The following is a 20,476-nucleotide window of genomic DNA, read 5'->3' as shown; positions in this document are numbered from 1 at the left end:
TGATATGAGCAGGAAAAGAGAAGTGCTTCATCGGCTGAGAGGCCATGACGATGAAATACATTGTCTGGCCTGGTGCCCTGTGCCTGGTGAAGAAAGGCTATCTGCTTGGCAAGATGAGCTCCCAGGTATGTAGAACTGATCAATAGTTTATCAAGTTGTGTTTAGTTCAGGTAAATGTCCTTCCAGAATATTGAATTCCTTACAGAAAGTCATTAAGTAGCTAAGCAAAGGCAACTGATAAGTTCAGTAAAGTATATTCTGCTAAAAATCAATATATTTCCAGGTAATTTCTAGAAAGCTTTGAATTTTCAAGTATAATAACATGACTTCAATGGTACTCAGTAGTTCCTTCAGAGGAAGGCGAAGTTCCAAATGGGGACCTGACACAGGACACAACTACGAAGAAAGGTTCTTACCTGGCTTCAGGAAGCAAAGACCAGACCATAAGAATATGGAGCTGCACCAGAGGCAGAAGTGAGTAAGACTGATAATGTGAGATAATAACAGGAGGTGGAAGAACTCTCTAAATGCAGCCTTGATTGGCTAACTTGATAGTTCAAGGCATGGGGAGCTACTTAAATCTTCAGACTGACAGGGCTGCTTTTTCTCTCTGAGAATTTTGATGAATTAGGTCTAGATGATCCCTCTTGCTTCCATAGGTGTAATGACTTTGAAGTTGCCACCTACAAAGAGAAGAGGTGGAGCTGTTGATCCCACTGTTAAGGAGCGCATTTGGCTGACTGTTCACTGGCCGCGTGGTCATCCCACTGAAATTGTATCCAGCTGTTTTGGGTAAGTAGGGCACACAGGGTACTGGCAATAATTGTGGATTTGTTTATTGATCCTTAAGGAAGAACTGGGTAGGAAACACTGACATCCACGTCTTCCTTCCCAGTATAACTAGAGGGAAGACAGGCCAAGAGTTAAAGTGGGAATTCAGACCTCTAGAAAACTACTAGTCCTATAATTTGTCTGATAATCTAAGTTAATATTGACTGCAAATGGTACTTACTGGGGTTTTGCCCATCTACTGGGAGGAAATGACATAGTTTTCTGTGAGGTAAGTGAGGATATGGTTTGTAGGGTGGCAGGTGCATGAGTGTATCAGCTTATAGTTGCATGGTGTGGATGTGTGTCAAGCTGTATTACTCTCGTACTTGCAATATGTATGCATGTAATATAGTGACTGTATAACCTATGTTGTAATTTTGAAGTCAACAATGAAGTACACACTTTACCTTTTGCAGAGGGGAACTGCTGCTCTGGGATTTGACTCAATCTGGAAAACGCAAGTGGACTCTTCTAGGATCTTCAGAAGGACAAAATCACACCCGGATTGTGTTCAATCTGACTTCTGTGAAGCATCAAGACAAAGAGCTGCTTTTTTCCATTTCAATGGACAGAGACGTAAGAACCATTTATAAAATTAACATTAAAATAGCCCTGCCTGTACAGTTTGACTAAGTGAGTCTACTCCATAGAGGGCCACACATTTTCTCCTTAAAGTGGGTTTACTGCAGCATTTTGTAACATCATTGCTTAAAATCTGAGTCCACGTGTAAATTTTTGTTAGTTTATAAGCTCAACTCTTACCATGTTGGAGTGAATCGTTACGACATTCTAGACTTGAACGGGAGGCGTTTAATAAGGGAATTTATCATCTTTTTCTTGTGTGTTTCATTTTAGAAAGGTCTTTTTCCTTCTTAAAATCATTTACTTGGCATAAACTAACGCGGTTTTGGGTTTGGTTTTGTTTTTAACTTTCTGCCTTTTCCAGGCAGCAGAGTGCCTCCTATTTTTAAGTTAGGACCATAGGATTAAAATCTAGTCATTTTGTCCATTCCGTCACAGTCTTCCAGCTATTTTAGCCCTTTCTGTGACATGTAACCCTCAGGGTGTAGACCACAGACTATGTCAAGCCTTGAATGTGACCCTTTATCTAACTCATGCTTTATTTTTTCTTGTCATACGAGTCTTTAACTGTTTCTTGTTCCTTAAATACTCTTCAGGTGAAGTGCTGGGACCTATCAACTCTGGAATGTACCTGGACCATGCCCTCCCTTGGGGGATTTGTTTATAGCCTTGCCTTCTCCCCTGTGGACACAGGCTGTCTTGCCATTGGTGTTGGAGACAGCATGATCCGGGTGTGGAATACTTTGTCCATGAACAATACTTATGATGTTAAAACCTTCTGGCAAAGCATAAAGTCCAAGGTTACAGCAGTAAGTGTCCTTTGGATTCCCCCTTTTTTTTCCTTCTTTCTTTTTACTCCATTTTTTCTTTCAAGAATATTTTTCTTTCACTCTGAAGGTTTTTCCCAACTAATAATACATAAAGCCAAGTTGTTCCTTTTGAACTCGATTCTTTTGGTACACAACACATTTTAGAATCTGGCAATAAATTTTTCACCTACCCTAGATGCTTGCTTTACATCTAGTAAAATCAGCTGAAGTCCAGCTGGCTGTTTCACTGCTCTTTGACTTTTATTCTCCTTCATGATCCTTCCTTGCTTTACCCATGGTTGTCCTTGCCCTGCTGGGAAGTTTGACATGCACAAAAACCAACATGGATGTCTTTAGTTTGGGTTTAACCAGTGGCTGGCCAGAGGCTACTGCCTGGTGAAACTGCTGGTAGCAGGAAAACATGGGAGTTATTCTTGTTCACACCAGAAGTTTTCTCACCGTTCTACCATATTCTATTTCTATTTTGTAATGTAGATGTCAAATAGTATTTCAATGATTTTAATCCCTTTCATCTTACCCTACTGTAGGTGCTCGGGGGAGAGCCTTCACTCATAGCAGATTGATCAAATAAAGTGGCTGTAATTGTAGCTTGTGTCATTTTGGGTCTCTCTGTTTTGCTCACAGTTATCATGGCATCCAACTAAGGAAGGCTGCTTGGCTTTTGGAACAGATGATGGAAAAGTTGGCATGTTTGACACCTTCTCCAGCAGGTAAGAAAGTAGCTTTCAAATTCATTAGTGTCAGATCCTGCTGGTATGTTACCCTGCAGAGGGGCTGTGGTCTTCTCTGAGGCATATCTTCACTGTTAGACAAGAGTAGGATTAAATTAAAACTAGTCAAACAGTTGGATTTTCAGTACCTCTTTTCACCTCTCCGTTATGTTTATTAGCTTCTAAGGTAATCTTTACTTCAGGTAAACTTAAAGCTGCATGACTAGAGATCCCCTGTGCAAGAACATGCACCAAGGAAGACTTTAGCCACAAAGGCATTTTCAGAGAATGAAAAGCACTGTGCAGTAAAGGTCACCAGGACAATTTTGTTACGATTTTAGCAGTGTCCTACGGGAGATGTTAAGAAAGGCTTGGTTGTGCCATGGCTTTAGCATGTTAAAGCACCTGATATGTCTTTTCACCGCTGGAAATATGTTGATTTGATTTGATTTTTGTATTCCCCTTTGCTGAAATCTAACTGCCCTCCTTCCTTATCTTCTTGCCCAGTGCTAAGAATAAGCCACCTCAGATCTCCAGTACATACCACAAGAAGACAGTATACACATTAGCCTGGGGGCCTCCAACTCCTCCTCTGTCTGCTGGTGAGTCTTCCAATGCCTTGTGACAAAGTAGAACATCCATGCAGAGCACACGTGCCATGAAGTTGGTATGCCCTCCCTTTATAGGAGAAGGAATCCTATTTGCTTGGTAGCAATCCTTTCCAGCAGCTAAGGATGCATTTTGCTTGAGGAACTGTGAATAGTTTTGCAAGGGAGCAAAACAGCCTCTTGTGGTTTGAATTCTAGGAGCTTCAGGAAGTAGGTGGGAGAGGTGCACCACACCTCAGTGCTTACCTCAGGCTGTTACAGACGAGTAACTGCACAGGCTTCCTGCAAATACATGTTCCTTAGCTCCAGAAGTGTGTTTCCACCACTTGAACTAAACAGAACAGCTCCATGAGCTCTTCACAACTTGAATTTTTTTTAAGGACTAAACTTTAAAAGGGAGTTTCAATGATTGCAGTGATGATGCTATGGAGAGATCTGTTGGTAGAAACAGGGGATTGTATTGTGAGAATTTCCTGCTGCTGGATCACAGGCAACTGAAGCATGTCTATATCCTTGTAAAATAATGTTTTGATTTATATCAGGAGTGATTACTTCTGGGAAGACTGATGAAGAACGTAGCTTATTTAGCTTTTTTTCTCCATTGGATAGGAGGAGAAGGTGAACAGCCCTCTGTAACATTATATAGTTGTGCTGGAGAAGGTATTGTTTTTCAACACAACCCCTGGAAGCTTAATGGAGAGGCAAATGACATCAACAAAGTCATCCGAGACACTAATTCAATCAAAGTGAGTACAGTTTTGAGGGGTTTTATGGATTCATGGTAACTGCATCTTAGTTTCTATGCCCCTGTAGTTGTAGGTTTCTGATTTTGCCTTCATGAGGTATCTGTAACAAATGAAAAGTTTGAAATCGAGTCTCCACAGATGAGCTTCAGAGACACTTATTGACTCAAGCTGTTTAAACAGTTTATGTGTTTGTCTCTGAAACAGTGTCTTTTTTCCGCCCTGATCTCCACATGCACATCTGTTTCCAACATCAGTTACTTAATTTATTTAACCAGAAAAATGAAACTGAAGTAGAGTCTGGCTTTAAAGCTGTGTGTGGCTGTTTGAAATAATAATTTCATACAGAGCTTTCCAGTTTCAAAGCACTTGAAATAATGTCCTGAATAATTACAACTCCATCCAGTTGCCAGTCTTGCCCTGTTGCATGCATGTGAAAGAGATGATTGAAGAGTTTTTGGCAATATCTGTGTCTTCTTTCTACAGCACAAACTGCCTGCACGCACAGAGATCAGCTGGAAGCCAGATGGCAAACTCCTGGCTCTTGGCAATGAAGATGGGTATGTGTCACTTGGAGGTTAGGCTGACTTATGTGCTGATCTGACCAGAGTATCTGTCATGAACCGAAAGTGCTTTTTGTTGCCCTGGTTTGTCTCTGTTCTTTCACTGCTGGTGTATTTGAATGGTGATAATACAGCAATCCTTGCTGTTGTCTGGTTTAGCGACTCTTGGCATGGGGGATCCACATCATTATGCTAAATAGATCTTCAAGGAATCATTCATGATTAAAATGCACTTTTGCTGATGTGCTAAATGAGGGTTTGAGTTGAATCCAGAAAAGAAACTCATTTAGTTACTCTCTTTCATGTTCTGTAATTCTGCTCATGCAAGATAACAAAAAAAAAAATCCCATTTTCACTGACTACTGGAATTCTTACACTGTTGTTCTTACTTTTCAGCTCAATTGAAGTATTTCAGGCACCAAATTTGAAGTTGCTCTGCACTATCCAGCAGCATCATAAACTCATTAACGCTATTCGTTGGCATCACGAGCATGGGAGCCAGCCAGAGCTGAGTTACCTGATAGCTTCAGGCTCGATCAATGCCACTATTTATGTGCATAATCTGAAGAGCATCATAGGTAACAGTTTGCAGATTACATCCCAAGTTTGGGCATCTCATTTTGGTTTACTCCCAGTTTGTTTTGCTGGCCATACTTGATGCTTTTCTTTTTTGTTTCAGAGAGCACTTCAGAAAGTCCTTTGACAATAACAGAGCCTTTTCGAACTCTGGCTGGGCACACAGCTAAAATCACAAGTCTTTCTTGGAGCCCCCACCACGAGGGAAGATTGGTATCTGCTTGCTATGATGGCACTGCTCAGGTATTGCTCCACAGCCACTTAGAAGTGTATTTCAGGTCTTCCATTCTGTAGTGTTTTAGAACCAAGCTGACTAAACAGCAAAGCTTTTATGAGATAAACAGCTGAAGTACTGCACATTTACCCTTGGGAACCATCTTCTGGTTCTGGATACCTGATTGCAGATATCTGTGTGTTTTTGTGACTTGCAGGTTGGTTTCTAAGTCCAGTTGTTACCATTTTCATATGGCACTTTTAGAACCTGAAAAAAGAAAGACGTTACACAAATGCATGAAATACAGACAAAGGAAGCTCTGATTTTTCTCCGTGGTGGTATTTAAAATACCTGTTCAAACATCCTAAAAGAGAAGCTCCTACAAGTGCAAATCACTGAAGAGAAATTGCAGGGTATTAAGGGAAGATGAGACTTTCAGAGTAACTGGATTTCTTCCTTGTTTCTAAGGTATGGGATGTTATGAAGGAAGAGCCACTCTGCAACTACCGAGGGCACCAGGGCCGGCTGCTCAGTGTCCAGTGGTCACCAGTGGATCCGGATTCTGTTTATACAGGAGCAGATGATTTTTCTGTTCACAAATGGCACATCTCAAAGCAGGAGCATACACGGCCTCCTCAGGGTAAGTAGATTCAAATATCACATCGTTTCCTAAAGATGATGTTGGAGCTGGGAAATAGAGGGTTGCCACATTGAAGTGATAGATAAGTTATTATGCTGAATTCCAAATTTGCCTGATAGCTCTTCAGGAATAAACCATGTCTGGGTTTAAATTGAGTTGTAGCCTTACTTGGAAACCTATTGTTGATCTCTACAGATAATATCCAGGTAACTTTTGCAACCTTTTACAGGCAAAAAGAGTATAGAATTGGAGAAAAAAAGAAGTTTGCAACCAAAAGTCAAGACCAAGAAGAAGAAAAAGCCTATAGGGAAGAGCCCAGGCAAGCAGGATCTAAGTGATGCCATGAATGGAGATGAGAGCACGAAGGAAGTGTTGCCAGAGGAAAATGGGGTGTCAGACCATGAAGGAGAAAAAGAAGCTCAGGAGGCAGAGTTGCCTGATAAAGTCTCCACAACTGGTAACAATCAAATACCTTAGTTCAGTGGTTGCCAGACTGTTTAGTGCTCAGATCATCACCAAGTTCAATATTTCATACAGATTTTTCTCATAATACTTACTTAAATAGTCCTCTTGAAGGAAATATGGTTCTGGAATGTATTTTGTCATTTTCTAAACTAGTTTGGGCTGAAACAATGTCATTTTTGATCAGTGTTGCCTTTTGCTCATAAATCTTACAATACTGGTGGACCCTCATTAGTATCTGTTGACACCTTGTTCAGCTTTCTGACAGTTCTGTAATGTTTTGTTAATACTTCCTTTGCCTAAAAAGCTATTCAGTGCCATGGCAAAGCAAAGCTTATTTCAAAATCCATGTAATAGGACATGAATATGTCTCAGTGTTCTGCTATGGGCTTTTCCAAGCCTTGTTTTCCTTTTTTTTTATCACTTACCTCCACAGTGTCCAAGGATACAGCTTCATCTGCATATGATTATTCTTCACTCAGCTTGCCAAAGCCTTTTGTGATCCAGAAAGCCATTCCTGTGAAAAAGGATCCACCTAAAGAGAAACCAAGTTAGTATGTTTCTAACAGTCCTGCATCAAGGCAGAGATCCCCATTCTGAGTGTTTTTAAAATCTCTTGAACATTTTAAATTGCTGCTTCTTTTACTTGTCCTGATTGTCAGGTCAGGTGAGCAGTTGTTTAATGTGGGCTTAGATGCTGCCTTTTAGTTACTAGTTTCATTCCAGGCAAGATGGGCAGAAAAATATGCCAAGTGATCAGTATTCTAAAGTCATAGTAGAGGGGTATGTGGCACTTGGCATCTGGTTTTTGTTTTCCTGTGTGAGGAAGAGGGGTTTGGAATAAGTTGGAGAGTTCTGCTGTAGAAGACTCTTGTAACTCTGCAGCAGCAACTATAACAGGTCTGATTTTTCAGCTTCTGATGCCTCTCTGAAGAAGAGGAAGCCTCGTTCTATTCTACCCTTCAGCACATTCATGGATCACAGATCAAAAGATGAAATGCATCAGGACTGCTTGAGGCTGGCAGCATGTCTGAAAACCAAAGGTATCAGTCTAAAACTAAAGCACTGAGAGGATAGGGGCTTGTGTCCAAGGACTTGACCTTGACCAGTATGCATTATCTTTTTTAAAATCCTTCCCTTTATCCAAGTATGTGACTAGTTGTGGTCTCTTACCTGACTTCTCTTGCAGTGTTCCAGCACTCTGTAGCCACTCCCAGCCAGGTTTTGAGTAGGATCCAGCCAGGTTCTGATTTGTGGAGATAGAGGAGGATTCTCTGCTCATGTGCAAAGTGTTTTCACCTGCAGAGGTATAACATGTGCAGGAGAAAATAAGCCATGAGGGAGATTTTAGTATTCTTTAGAACTTGCAAAGGAACATGCTGTGCTTGATTTAGAATAAATGTTCTGCACAGACATGGTATTTCTGATCAAACTTAGCTGTAAGTTCTGGGTGCTGATCTGAAAGAACATACAAGACTAAAGTATTCGGCACCAGTTGAGTGTAATGGAGCAGTACAGTGACTTGGCAGGTCCAGTTCCCAGTGTTGTACCAGATCTTCAATATTCATTCTTTTTATCTTGTTTAGATCATAATGAAGATGTGTCCCTTGACCTCAAGGATCGAATCCACTTGGGGCTGTTCACAGACAGGGCTTCTCTGCACAAGATGATTGATATGGAAGGTAAATGCAATAATGAATCCACTGTCCATTGAAACTGTTACATTCAGTGAGGAAACAAATTGGGAAAAATGCTTGAATTTTCTTTACTGTGGAATAAACTGTAGGATTAAGAATGCAGGTCTGCTTGGAAAGAAGAAAAGACCTCTTTTTCCTACAGAGTTTTTGCATCTTTCAGATGCAAACCTGCAATACCTCAAGCTTGCATAATCTCACTTTTGCCAAGTTATTTTACTATATCAAATAATGCTGTTGCACTCCAGCTGATGGGAAGTGTGTTTGCTTCCAACAGGAAAACATCACTTGGAGAATGGACATCCAGACCTCTTTCAGCAGCTCATGCTGTGGAAGGGAGATATGAAGGGTGTCCTCCAGGCAGCTGCTGAGAGGGGAGAGCTGACAGACCAGCTGGTGGCCATCTCACCCATGGGTATGTTTGGTTTTGTAACACACAAGCAGGTGCAATTAGCTGCTGAGGGAAGAAGTCTCCTTCTGATTGTTCAGAAACTCATGGAAACTCATGATTATTCTAGACTGGAAGGAAGTTGCTTCTTTAACTGCCTGGTAACAAAAATCAAGCACAAAACACATCCTGTTTATGACAGAGAGCTGGATATTTCCACAAGCACCCTTAGGTTGGGATAGCAGGAAACAGAGTGGTTTCCTTTGGGACTTCTTGAAGGAGCAGGCCCTTACATCCAAGCACAAAGTTGGTTCTTTGCAATATGTAGTGGTCCCTCCAGCTTCCTGATGTTTTAAAAATGCTTTAAAGTTATTTTACTGGTAGTGAAGTCCTACAGTTGCTTAAGAAACTAGTCTGAGACAGAGAAAAGTTACATGATATCATCCCAAAGGAATTCTTCCAGTTTTAAAACTTTGCCTTCTCTTTTGCAGTTGGATATCAGGCCTGGGTTTGGACAGTAGAAGCCTTTGCAAAGCAGCTGTGTTTTCAGGAACAGTATGTGAAGGCTGCCTCCCATCTCCTCTCCATCCATAAAGTGTATGAGGCCATTGAGCTCCTGAAAGTGAACCAGTTTTACAGGTTGCTGTACATTTATGGTTTCTAGTGGGGTAGATCTGACATTTTGCTTCACTATTTGTACATAGTCAATTAACTTCTCTATCTTGCTTCTCTTATGTGCATTAGGGAAGCAATTGTAATTGCTAAGGCCAGGTTGCGTCCAGAAGATCCAATTCTGAAGGATCTCTACATGAGCTGGGCAGCAGTGTTAGAGAAGGATGGTCATTATTCCATGGCTGCCAAATGGTGAGTGGGACTGGGAAGAAGACAGAATTGGTTCCATGCCTGAAACAAAGACGGTTCTTGGTTTTGTAGTAGCTGAAATCTGTTGATTGGTCTGGTTGTTATCTGTGGTGGTTTCTGAGCCTGATCTCACTTGACTCCCTCTAATGTAGGTGGGAAAAGAAGCTCCAGAGGGCAGTTCAGAGCAGAAGGTCCAAATGCTGCACTACAGGAGAGCAGTTCCTTCCATAGACATTACTGGAAGTCTCTGAAAACGAGTCTAGCAAGACTAAGATTAGAATGTATAAGAAAAGACTATGTGATGTTTCCAACCTTTCCACTGGAGATGCGCAGTGTAGCAGTTCATCTTGAGTTCCTTGAGGACTTGGATCCTAATCACTGGGTCATACTCCTCCAGTCAGATTGTTTCAAACTTGTGACTACCAAAATTACTAACAGTGCTTGAAATACTTTGGCTGGAATAATGTCCTTTCCCTTGATGCTGATTCCAGTTCTGGCTTGTCTTCACGCTTGTGAAAGTATCCAGATGAAATCCAGAGGTATACATTAAGGATAAACTACTATAACCTTTGTCTCTTGAGTCTTATCTATTTCTGTTTCTTGTCCAAGCCATGCATGGTGTGCACACCATCAGAGGTTTCAGTCCAGATTATTAGGCTGTGTGACTTCCCCTTTGTAGCTTTGCAGCAGATCAGGTATTATATGTCTGTAGTAAACTTTGGTAAAGCAAAGTGTTGACAGCTCTCAGAACCCGTGGAAAATACAGGTTTAATTTCAATTGTATGTGCTGCAATACAACTCAAAACCAGTATTTTAGTATTAACCAAGTTGACTTGCCTTTCTGTCTTTTCAGTTATTTGGGGGCTTCCTCACCCTATGATGCAGTTAAGGTGCTGGCAAAAAAGGGGGATGTGACTTCCCTTAAAACTGCTGCTGAGCTTGCGCTGATATCTGGAGAGGAGGAGTTGTCAGCAACTTTGTCTTTCAGATGTGCCCAAGACCTGCTGCTATCCAGGAACTGGGTGGGAGCTCAGGAAGTCCTTCAGCAACATAAAACTCTATTTGTGAGTTTGGTAGTTTCCTTTCACCTTTCTTTAGTGTTGTCTTTCTTCAGATTTAATGTGTACCTCTGCAGAGGCAAAGGGCCCATGGTGGGGAGGCATTTAGGCTCTATGTTTGTTAGCTGTATGAGAGGTAGTTGAGAAAAACAGTCTATTTGTTAGCAAGCTGCTGCTAGCCATGATGTTCTTGTATTTGTCTACCTGCCATGGTCAGTAAGGGATTGCTTTTCTTTGAGCAGCAGCTCAGAGCTCTTGATTGATTTATTCTTCTTCTTTGTTAAAGGGACAGAGACTTGTTTTCTGCCTTAATGAACTGCTTTGCAAGTGCCTTAGTGAAAGAAATCCCTGCAACCGAAAGAGCCCCGTGCCTCCCTGTTACCACAGCTGGCAGCTCAACAGAGAGGCTTCATTTTTGGACATGGTGATAGAAGTGTGGCAGAATGTATTGGGCATGGACACCACGGAACAAGCCACACGTGCATGGGAGCAGCTGCGCAATATTGAGCATCCTCCTTCTACCAGCAACACACACCCAAAGCAGGTAAATGGATTTAGATCCATATGCACGCTAAGCCTGACTATGGCATACTCAGTAAAACACAGCCCATGGTGGTGTGCCAGCTGTTCCTAGGGGCTGGTGTTGGCACCCTGCTGCAGAATGAAGCTATAGTCTGGGAGAAGTAGATGACAGCTGGGACAGCTTGCATAGCCACCAGTTTGTCTGCATTTGTTTCTGTGCAGGGTAAGAACTGACATATGGTGTCAGTGACGAGCACTGAGATGTGCTGGCTGTGACTGGCAGAGCTGAGTGGGCTCAGCACTGATTCAGGGCTTTGTGCCAAGCTGTTAGAGTCAGGGCTGCTTGTTGTTAAAACACTCTGGAGTTCAGAAGGTCTGTTTGTAGTCTGGTGCTCCTGCAGGTCTTGTCACTGACCTTTGATGTGCTCCCATCTCTCATCTCTTTAGAAGGACCCATGCAAGCACAGCTGCTGAGTTTACCATTATAAGTAACATCGAAGTACTCTACCTCCTGTGTGAAGAAGACTCTGTAAATTGCACTGTTGTTAGAATTGCTTTTGATTAAGTGCTGTGCTTCTCAGCTCCTCCACAATGCTCATACTTCACAGCATTCATCACACTCCCTCGTGCTTCCTGTAGGTGCTTTTTCATATCTCCCATGACCTGAGCCTTGCAGCTCTGAGCTATCGGAGCGCTACTTGGCCTGAGGTAGTGAAGAGTGTTCTTGGAGCTGTGACCCGCAGTTACGATGCTGGTAATTTCACTCTGATGCAAGAGATTTGCAGGATCATCCTTCCTGAAGGTAAGGCTCTTCTTGGGTATCTCCTAACACCAACAGACGGGGCTCTTCCTTGCAAGTATCCATTATTACCAATAGGCATGTTTGGAAGGAGTCAGACATACCCATATCTCTGGAAACCTGTGGAATTTGACTAGTGCAAGGGCCATTGGGCCATCAAAATTCAGACTTGCAGTCTCATGCTAGCTGGAACAGAGTATTGTGTTTAAAAAGATGCCAGAGATGTCTGCCTTTGCTTTCCTGCTTCCTGCACCACTCTGCCAGCACCGGAGTAAATCTCTGGTTTGGATCTCCAGGATAGCTGTTAATTTACCAAATCTGGTCTTTTTCTTCGTAAAGTCCTATAAACTATTTATAATCCTTTTTTGTTTGGTTTTCATTACCAGGCTGTGATAACCTGAGACACAAACTGGACAGCACACATTCTGAGAGCATGGATGCTTGCAGAAGTTTAGAGGGCTTTGTGGCTTACGGACTGCTCTATGACCTGTGGTGGAACCCACCCAAAGACTCCCTTATCTTGCAGAAGGCTGATGTGGATTCTGTGCTGTGTCCCATTGAGCAGACAGGTCTTGAGAAGAGTTACATTTCAGGTCAGTCCTCCTCTGAAGAAACTCCTGATCAAAGTGCAGTTGAGATGGATGAAGACCGCTGCAATACAACTGAAGTTCAGAGGTGTGAGGCAGAAAGTGACTCAAGAACTACCTCGGTTGATTTAGTAGACAGACAGTCAGAACTGAAGGGCTGCAAAGTGCTTCTTGTAGAAGAGATTGCTGCTTTACAGAACACCCAGAGAGATATAGCTGAGGTCCAGCAGATTTTAGCAGATATGATCCGTCAGCATCAGCAGGAGAGGAACAGTCTCCAGGAAAACACAACTGGAAGCACCCAGGAAAGCAATCTGCAGCAAAGTTCAGAGACTGAATCAGACAAACCACACTCTGACAGCAACCACATGAATGGGTAAGCTTCAGAACATGAATGAATGGATTGAAAAGTGTTGCTTTTTGTGTGTGTTTATACAGCAATTTCTTTCTTAGCTCAGATTACCTCTAATCTCCAGCTCATCACCCAGGGACACTTCAACATACAGCTTTGAGTACTTCAAAAGCCTGGCATTTCCCTGGGGCTGAACCACCATGTGCACGCAGTTACTGCAGCTGGTGAATTCCCTGATACACAGGGTGTGTTGTTACAGTGAATAAATAGAGCAGCCTGAAAAGGGGAGGGATAATGAGAAGGACAAGCATGGTTTAAGAGGTCTGTCTCTCTGCTGGACAGTTATTTAGGACTTTGGAAGAATGAGCTAGCACATGTTACACTTGTCCAGCTCTCTCCTGTGCTTGCTGTACAAGGAGGTGATGTGGTCAGTTAAGCAAACCAGTTACTCACGACACCTGCTCTTTTCTTGACAGTAAAGATGAAGTAAAACAACCAGTTACACTACCTGAGCTCACAAAGCAACTTCTGAAAGCAAAGCAGAAACTAGCAGAATTTCCAGACAATTTAAAGGTAAGTTTTCGGAAGAGGCATTGCAGTCCTGGAAGAAGTCTTTTTGTAAGGGCAGCTTCCTCACAGAATCCCTTTCATACAGAAAGTAAGGAACAGTGACTTTCCTTCTGATCCTGTGGCAACTCTGAGAGAGAATTGACACATGGCATCAGGGTGATCTCTTTCTTTCAAGCATGAGTTTCACCATGCAGTTGGAAAGTGTAAGTAAAGATCCTGCATGGGAAAACTCAATGGGATATTCATAGAGTCAACAGAATGGTTTGGGTTGGAGAAGGGTATTTGGATGAATCTCTCCCATGCACTTTAAAAGTAATCCCTTGCTACTTAGAATTAATTACATAAGCAAAACCATTGTGATAATCAGTGAGATCAGAGATTTAACGTATAAAATGGCCTTTATAGATTAGGAAGTACAGAAACTACACATCACATGTTTGAAAACAGTATTACCTAGGTTGTCTCATTCCCTCTGTTCTCTCATCTATAATATAACTAAAGGTAGTCATGGTGATTGTGCAGGAGGGGGCAAACCGGGTTACAGGTAGTGCTAATGCACTGGAAGAAGAGTCAAAACTGCATTCAACTCGTGACTGACTGTTCCAAAGATACTGCAAAGCATTGTCTTTGGAGAGCTGATGCCTCAAGTATGTTACAGCTGAACAATTACAACTGAAAGACATCACCTCATGTTCCTTGTCTTGCAGATCTTCCCGTTCCCCGACGTGCTGGAATGCTGCCTCGTGCTCCTTCACACTGGATCCCAGTGTCCTCCTGAGCTGCAGGAACAGGCTCTGGATGTCCTCAGGAAACATGGCAGTGCTGGTGTCTACAAGAAGGGTGTCAGGAGGTTCTTGACATGACATCTCGAGACCACGCTGTTTCCTCTTGAGCTGCCAACACCACCAAGGCTCTTCTTTCTTCAAGTGAAGGCTTGTTTTGATGGCTGGGGTAATTTTGGATAAAACTACAATAAATCAGCGTTATACAGGCTCACTTGCAGTCAACTACTACTCCTTAAGGAGATTGTGTTAGCAAATGGAAAAGCAGTAGGTTATGGGGTTGAACTGTATAAAGGACTTTTGTATAGTCTTTTTTTATTTGATGGAAGTTATGCTAATGAAAACTCTTACTACTGACGTGCAAGAGAAACAGTTTGGAGCAGCTCTATCTGCCATTCAGCAGAGGAGGAATAGTAGCTACCCTGAAGAAGAACGGCTTCTGTAAGCAAACTGCCCCTTACCTCAGTTTTGTTCTTAAAAGCATTGTGAGTTTCTTTTCCCTCCTTTAAATAAAGTCTTCTACCAGCATGGACTGGCATTTAATTTGATATATAGAAATCGGTATCAATCAAGGGCACAGGCAGTGAAAATAAGCCTGGGGTTTTTTTGTTGTTAAATGTACTCTGTAAATCAAAGTTAGTAGATAAACAAGTGTGGTATGATTTAGCTTTGCATGCTGAAGCCACCAGTGTAGAAACTTTTGTGGTAGGATGGGGCAGGGAGGGGTCATGAATCTAGAAAGTTTCTCAGTACAATAAAAGAATAGGAGGGATGGACTTGTCAGATCAAGACCTGTTCCAGATTCTTCCCAGCCAAAATGCAGACTTGCTACTGATAGATTTCCTGCTCCAAGCTGGGTAAAGCCTCAGAACAACTTGAAGAGCAGGAAGTGAAAGCTGGAGGTTATACTACAAGATGTGTTAATGCCGTAAACTGCTGCCTCTAAGTTGAACTTGCCGCATTCTGTACAAAGCATTTGCAAACCAGGAGGGGGAGCCTGCGCTTCACCGAACAGGCTCCTACCCTTCAAACACCAAGTGTAGATGGAGCAGGAAAACTTCACACAGAACAGATAATCAAAACAGATTTGGCTAATGCTGCACAGAAAGAACACTCAACACCACCACCAGCTGTGCTGAGGTGAGCAGAAAGAGAGCTCCAGTCCCCCAAAAACAGCTTGAGCTCAACTTCCATCAGCTCCTGTACAATAGCCTCAGGCAGATTTTACTAACTACCCCAGCAGCACATCATAAATGGTAAAAGTTGAGCATCTTTGAGCACGTATGACTCTACTTTGGATAAAGCCTCAACTTTGGGAATTTTAGTGCTTGATGGAAAACCCAAACCAAAGCCTGGTTTAAAAAAAAAAATTTATTTTACAAAAATTAAAAACAAGTAGTATTTACAAGCATTTGAAATACCAGCTCTAAAGCTCAGCTCCTACTCATGGATTGGTTAAGCTTGTTTAAAATGCAAGATAAAGTCTTAACATTTTAAGCTTGCCATGTTCAAAAGGGTTAAAGGTGCTTTTCTTTTAAGAAATATTAGAGCTGTTGAAAATAGAACAGCTCATTTTCTAGAAAGTCAGAATCCCAAGTTGTTCCTCCATCATCTGATGACTTCAGATGTTGATAACGAAGAGAAACGGAGCTGTTCTGCTTGTTGTTAAGCAGATAGTAAAATTAGGGGCTGGAGAAGTGAGGGAAGAAGAGGAACAAGTATCTGCTGACCTACTTGTGTTGCAAGGAGAAGAATAAAATTTGGAGGTTAAGTTGAAGAAAACTAAAGTCAAAGCATTGGTCCAAGCCCCTGCCAAAGGCAAACTTTTAGGCTGCTTAAGCTATTTCCAGAACAGTTTCCTAATACCCGTAAGAACTAAGCTGAGGCTCAGTGTGGGTCAACCTGTACCACACAGAATTAGAAACTATGGAGAGCTGCTCAAATCAGCTCCAGGAATATCCATCCCCACTGTTGTTAAAGCAAATCTCTGAATATTTTTAGCTGCAAGGATCATTTTTAATGTCACCTGTTCCCAAACCTCCGCAGTGATCAAAGGGAGCAATTTCCACAGACCACACCAAGATAAAATAAGCAACACATGAGGTGAAGCAGTCACCCTCACAACGTGCACAAGTTTTAAAATAAGCTTTATAAAGCACAATTTACAAAGCTGTGTGCATGTCTGTGTCACTGGATTTCCAGACCCTCAGCTCTACTCAATATTCTACCCTTAAGTCTTCCTTGCAGATTCTGTACAGTATAAAGAGGAAAAAACCAGAGGTATATACAGTAGGTTCTTTTGCCCTTGGTATTAAAAAGATGGCAAACCACAAATGCTGGCATTAGGAATTCGGTCAACTCTCTTCTTGTGGGTTTCAAATGAAGATGCAGCTCTTCAGCAAAACTGCAGGCCTTGTGCAGGCTGGATGTGCTGCAGATGCCTTTCGTTTGAGACAGTGTTAGGGAAAATGGTTGAGGACAGCAGCTGCCAATATGGTAAAACCACGTTGTGCTGAGGAGTGCCACTCATCACGGCTGCATATTGTTGATAATAGCCAAAATGCTCATTTTCTCCTGGGCTGAATCCACATCTTCACTCTGTTTCTGAGCCACTCCTGTGCCGAGGCCATAGAGCCGCCCGCAGTACTTTGCATCATCAATTGTATCCTCAAAAAACAACTGCAGGTTAAAAAAAGGAATAAACAGGTATTGTTTAACTGTGCCTCTAAATGTTAATTTAGCACCCCATGTTAATTAAGGCAGCTCATTTGAAGTCAGCCACCTCCAAGACGCAGCATGTGAATTAAAGTAGGTACATGAAAGAGGGGCAGACAGAAGTCTGTGCCGATATCAACACTTCCTATTGTTGACAGTTTGAAGTGTGATGGTCACAAGGCTCAAAAAAAAAAAAACAAACAAACCCCACACACAAAACAAAACCACATTGTGCACATTGACATTTATGGATAAGAACTGGAGAAAGAAGAACTGTAAAGAACATCACCACAGTACCTCTTTCATTCTGAAGAATGCCATTCCTGTGAGGAGAGAGTCCGATCCTGCCTGGTGCTGCCGTCCAATTCGCTGCAGATCCAGCTGATCTGCCACTTCCTGAAGGCCACCCTGCACCGAGAACACAACAGGGTTGATGTCGGAAGACCCATCTCTTACCAGAATTGACATACTTCTCCAAAACGTGCTGAGTGAAACACAGCAGTAAATATTGCTCAAGAATGCATAAATATTCATCCCAAATTCAGGAACCTTGCTTTTCTTCCGCAGGTACTTGAGGTGACTGTGGGTACATTCACAGGTTACAAATGCTGGCCCTCTCCCTCCCTCAAACAAAGCTGTGATTCAGTAGATAAGTTATTTTCAAGCCTCTGAGTGACTACCAGGTAATCAAGCCATGGAGCAGTTCATGTAAGAAGAACTACTCCACCTTGCACAGGGCAGATAAGCAATGCTGCGTTGTAATTAGCCTCTGACATTACTGATACACAAACCGGAAGGTTCTGGGAACATCCCCTGTGTAATATACACACTGATAAGACTAAAGCCAGGGAGGCAGTTATCTATGAGATACAAACTTAGTCATAGGTGCTTATGTGTGACTACCAGCGTTTAAACACGTTCCAGTTCAAAGATGACATATGTCACTTGGCTTTACAATTTACAGGGTTGATGCCTGTCATCATTTGCTGGGGACATACAAGTACCTTGAGGTTTTTGCAGCTCTTCATTAAGTACTTTACATCATAGATAGATGGGAAGAAAAGGTTCAAGATATGGAAAAATTCATGTTCCTCTTCCGGTAACCTGGAATCTGTCAACAACTTCACCATGTAGCCAAAGTCATAACCACTGAAAACAAAAACATACAAAAACCAGATAAGCAGAAAATACCTACACTCAGTTGGTACCAACATCTCATTTTTCACAAGAGTTTTATGTGCTGTAGCTTTCAGACCTTCACATTTTCCAACATTCATAAAACCCCTCTGGATCAGAGCCAGAATTCATCCTGCTCATCTCTGTCAGTGTACAACTTCTGAATGCTCCCTGGGTGCCTCGCTAACCTCTTGTGGAACAGCTAAGCCACGGGGAAGAACAACCTTTTCTTCCCAACACTGCAAGTTTCTGTAGCTATGGGCAATACAGAAAAGCAGGAAACCCTGTAAGCATCTGTTGCCACCACCTCCTCCTCTCTCAAGTCCTTTCACTTGTGATAGTATCAAGGACCAGAGGCTTTGTCATCAAGTTGCCTGAAACTCCACAAGAAAGACAGCTTAACTGCATCTTAACTGTAAGGAAGAAGAAACAAACCCCTTACTTTACAATGCATGCAAGTTACTAAGTGTAGAAATCACATTTCAGCTTCCTCCAGAGAGGAAGACTGTAGCAGCAAAAGGATTTGCAAGCAACGCATACACAAAATCCAGATCACAGCAAGTGCTAGTACAAAAATTAAGTGCCAACTGTCCTGACTTCTTAAACTTGGCCTTCATATCTTTAAGCTCATTTTAAGAACCACAGAGCTGCTAATTCTTCTCCCTAAAATCTGTGTCAGTCTCCATGGACAAAAGCAGTGGTATTTCAATCAAAAAGAGATTTCTCACTTGCCAGCATCAGTGATCATCCCGGACCTACCTGTGGAAGGACAGCCACTTCACACTGTCACTAAGCACAACCCCAGATGTCATAAGCAACTCAGCAAAATGCAGGGTATCGATGCCTTCTTCTTCATGCTTCTGGAACTGCAGCCCAGAGCTGGCGAGGAGGTCTATGGAATCCTGAGAGTACATGTCCTCCCTGAAGGAGAAAAGCAGCTTTGCATTTCAGGTGCTACCAAATTTCATCAGTTTTAAAACCACTGCTGCAGCCTCCTACATCTCTAACAACCTGTTCTGCAATCATTAATAATTCTGTTGCTAGTGCAAATTCCAAAGATTCCTCTGTAGAACTGAATGGCTTTGAAAAATGTCACTTCCGCATGGAAGCACCAAGGATGAGAGCCTGGGGAAAAGGGGAATTCTCCCACGTAGGCAGATGTGCAACTCCAAAGCACTGAGCATCATTCCTGTCTACATTTTTCTTCTTCACTTCACAGCATGTGCCACCGAATCATCATCTCCAGCTCTATCTCTGGGAGTAAACAAAATTGCCTAATACTTGGCTCAGGAAGGAAGACAGGGATGAGCGATGAGACACTTGGTGGAGAGCTGAGCGGGAACCCGACTTCCACACTGATTGGTTTCATTTGAGGGTTGGGGGAGGGACGGACGTGACAACACACAGCAAAATTCAGGCCAAATATGGTAATTGATGCACGTGAAGTGATCACACTGTGCAAACTTCACTGCGATTTCAATACTTCAAGAGGCTCAGAAGTTTGTGGAAGCAGAGATTGCAACTTTGGGGCTCAAGAACTGGATGATCAGCACACACCAGCTATGAGTTTTTGTCATGTTCTCCAATGACAGTTCCATAAAAACACTGATTGGTTTCCTAGAAATGTGTGGGTTTGCCAGATAAACCCTCTCTTTATTTCCAGGCAGCTCTAGTGGTAATTATGCTGAGTTTGTCTTTACAATTACAGGGGAAGGGATAATGAAACTTGTTTCAGCTGCAACCCAGGATATTGCAGTATGGAGGAAACAAGAACAACTGCCACACTCCACTGAGCAAGATTCATTCTCCCAAACTGATGTGACAATTACATCAACATTCTGCTTTAGATCCCAGTTTATAGTTTAGCAAGGATCTCTAAAGAGGTATTTTCCTTTCTGCTGAAAATAGCACACCCATGTACTTTTACCAGAAAGAGATAGATTTACCTATATATTTATATATAGATATTTATACAAAATGTATAAAGTTTCAGACCGTAACAGTGTTCCAGAAGAAAAGTTTAAGGAACGTAAAACTACAGGGAAAGGGTATTAAGGATACGATTCTGGCACGGCTTTGGCTTCCAGAAAGACTGCAAACTCCATTCACGCCACAGCAGTTTACCACGAAAATCTGTGTTAGAATCTGAATGTTTATTGCTCAGAACCAGACAGTGATGAACATACAGACACCTGCGTTTGCCAAAGCATCGC

General features: G+C 42.2%; 2 protein-coding genes across 3 annotated transcripts in view; one reads left to right on the top strand and one right to left on the bottom strand.

The window, feature by feature from the left end:
• Nucleotides 1-14,453, top strand: part of GEMIN5 (gem (nuclear organelle) associated protein 5) — a gene marked incomplete at its 5' end in the record, with an annotated part of 15,983 nt that extends 1,530 nt beyond the window's left edge. The window contains 25 exon segments of the mRNA XM_010011153.1: nt 1-125; nt 346-474; nt 660-792; nt 1,248-1,407; nt 2,010-2,222; nt 2,868-2,953; nt 3,461-3,555; nt 4,171-4,307; nt 4,791-4,864; nt 5,264-5,445; nt 5,547-5,686; nt 6,126-6,297; nt 6,527-6,754; nt 7,196-7,309; nt 7,674-7,802; nt 8,346-8,441; nt 8,731-8,868; nt 9,333-9,480; nt 9,586-9,705; nt 10,556-10,766; nt 11,047-11,304; nt 11,922-12,084; nt 12,468-13,044; nt 13,497-13,593; nt 14,298-14,453. The exon segment at nt 1-125 is cut by the window's left edge and continues 8 nt beyond it. Of these exon segments, the coding sequence (XP_010009455.1) occupies nt 1-125; nt 346-474; nt 660-792; nt 1,248-1,407; nt 2,010-2,222; nt 2,868-2,953; nt 3,461-3,555; nt 4,171-4,307; nt 4,791-4,864; nt 5,264-5,445; nt 5,547-5,686; nt 6,126-6,297; nt 6,527-6,754; nt 7,196-7,309; nt 7,674-7,802; nt 8,346-8,441; nt 8,731-8,868; nt 9,333-9,480; nt 9,586-9,705; nt 10,556-10,766; nt 11,047-11,304; nt 11,922-12,084; nt 12,468-13,044; nt 13,497-13,593; nt 14,298-14,453 (4,081 nt within the window).
• A 1,975-nt stretch (nt 14,454-16,428) lies between these two features.
• CNOT8 (CCR4-NOT transcription complex, subunit 8) overlaps nt 16,429-20,476 on the bottom strand; it is a 5,950-nt gene continuing 1,902 nt past the window's right edge. The window contains exons 3-6 of one of the 2 annotated variants that reach the window (XM_010011151.1): nt 19,023-19,184; nt 18,092-18,236; nt 17,385-17,495; nt 16,429-17,051 (exon numbers count right to left, since the gene is read on the bottom strand). In XM_010011151.1, coding sequence (XP_010009453.1) covers nt 16,902-17,051; nt 17,385-17,495; nt 18,092-18,236; nt 19,023-19,184 — 568 coding nt within the window. In that variant the 3' untranslated portion in view covers nt 16,429-16,901. The remainder of the gene's footprint in view (nt 17,052-17,384; nt 17,496-18,091; nt 18,237-19,022; nt 19,185-20,476) is intronic. The other variant, XM_010011152.1, reaches the window with a different exon arrangement.

The sequence above is a fragment of the Nestor notabilis genome, unplaced genomic scaffold (genome assembly GCF_000696875.1).
Source record: "Nestor notabilis isolate BGI_N333 unplaced genomic scaffold, ASM69687v1 scaffold8823, whole genome shotgun sequence".
NCBI classification, from domain to species: domain Eukaryota; kingdom Metazoa; phylum Chordata; class Aves; order Psittaciformes; family Psittacidae; genus Nestor; species Nestor notabilis.
This window is presented reverse-complemented; position numbering and strand designations above follow the sequence as displayed.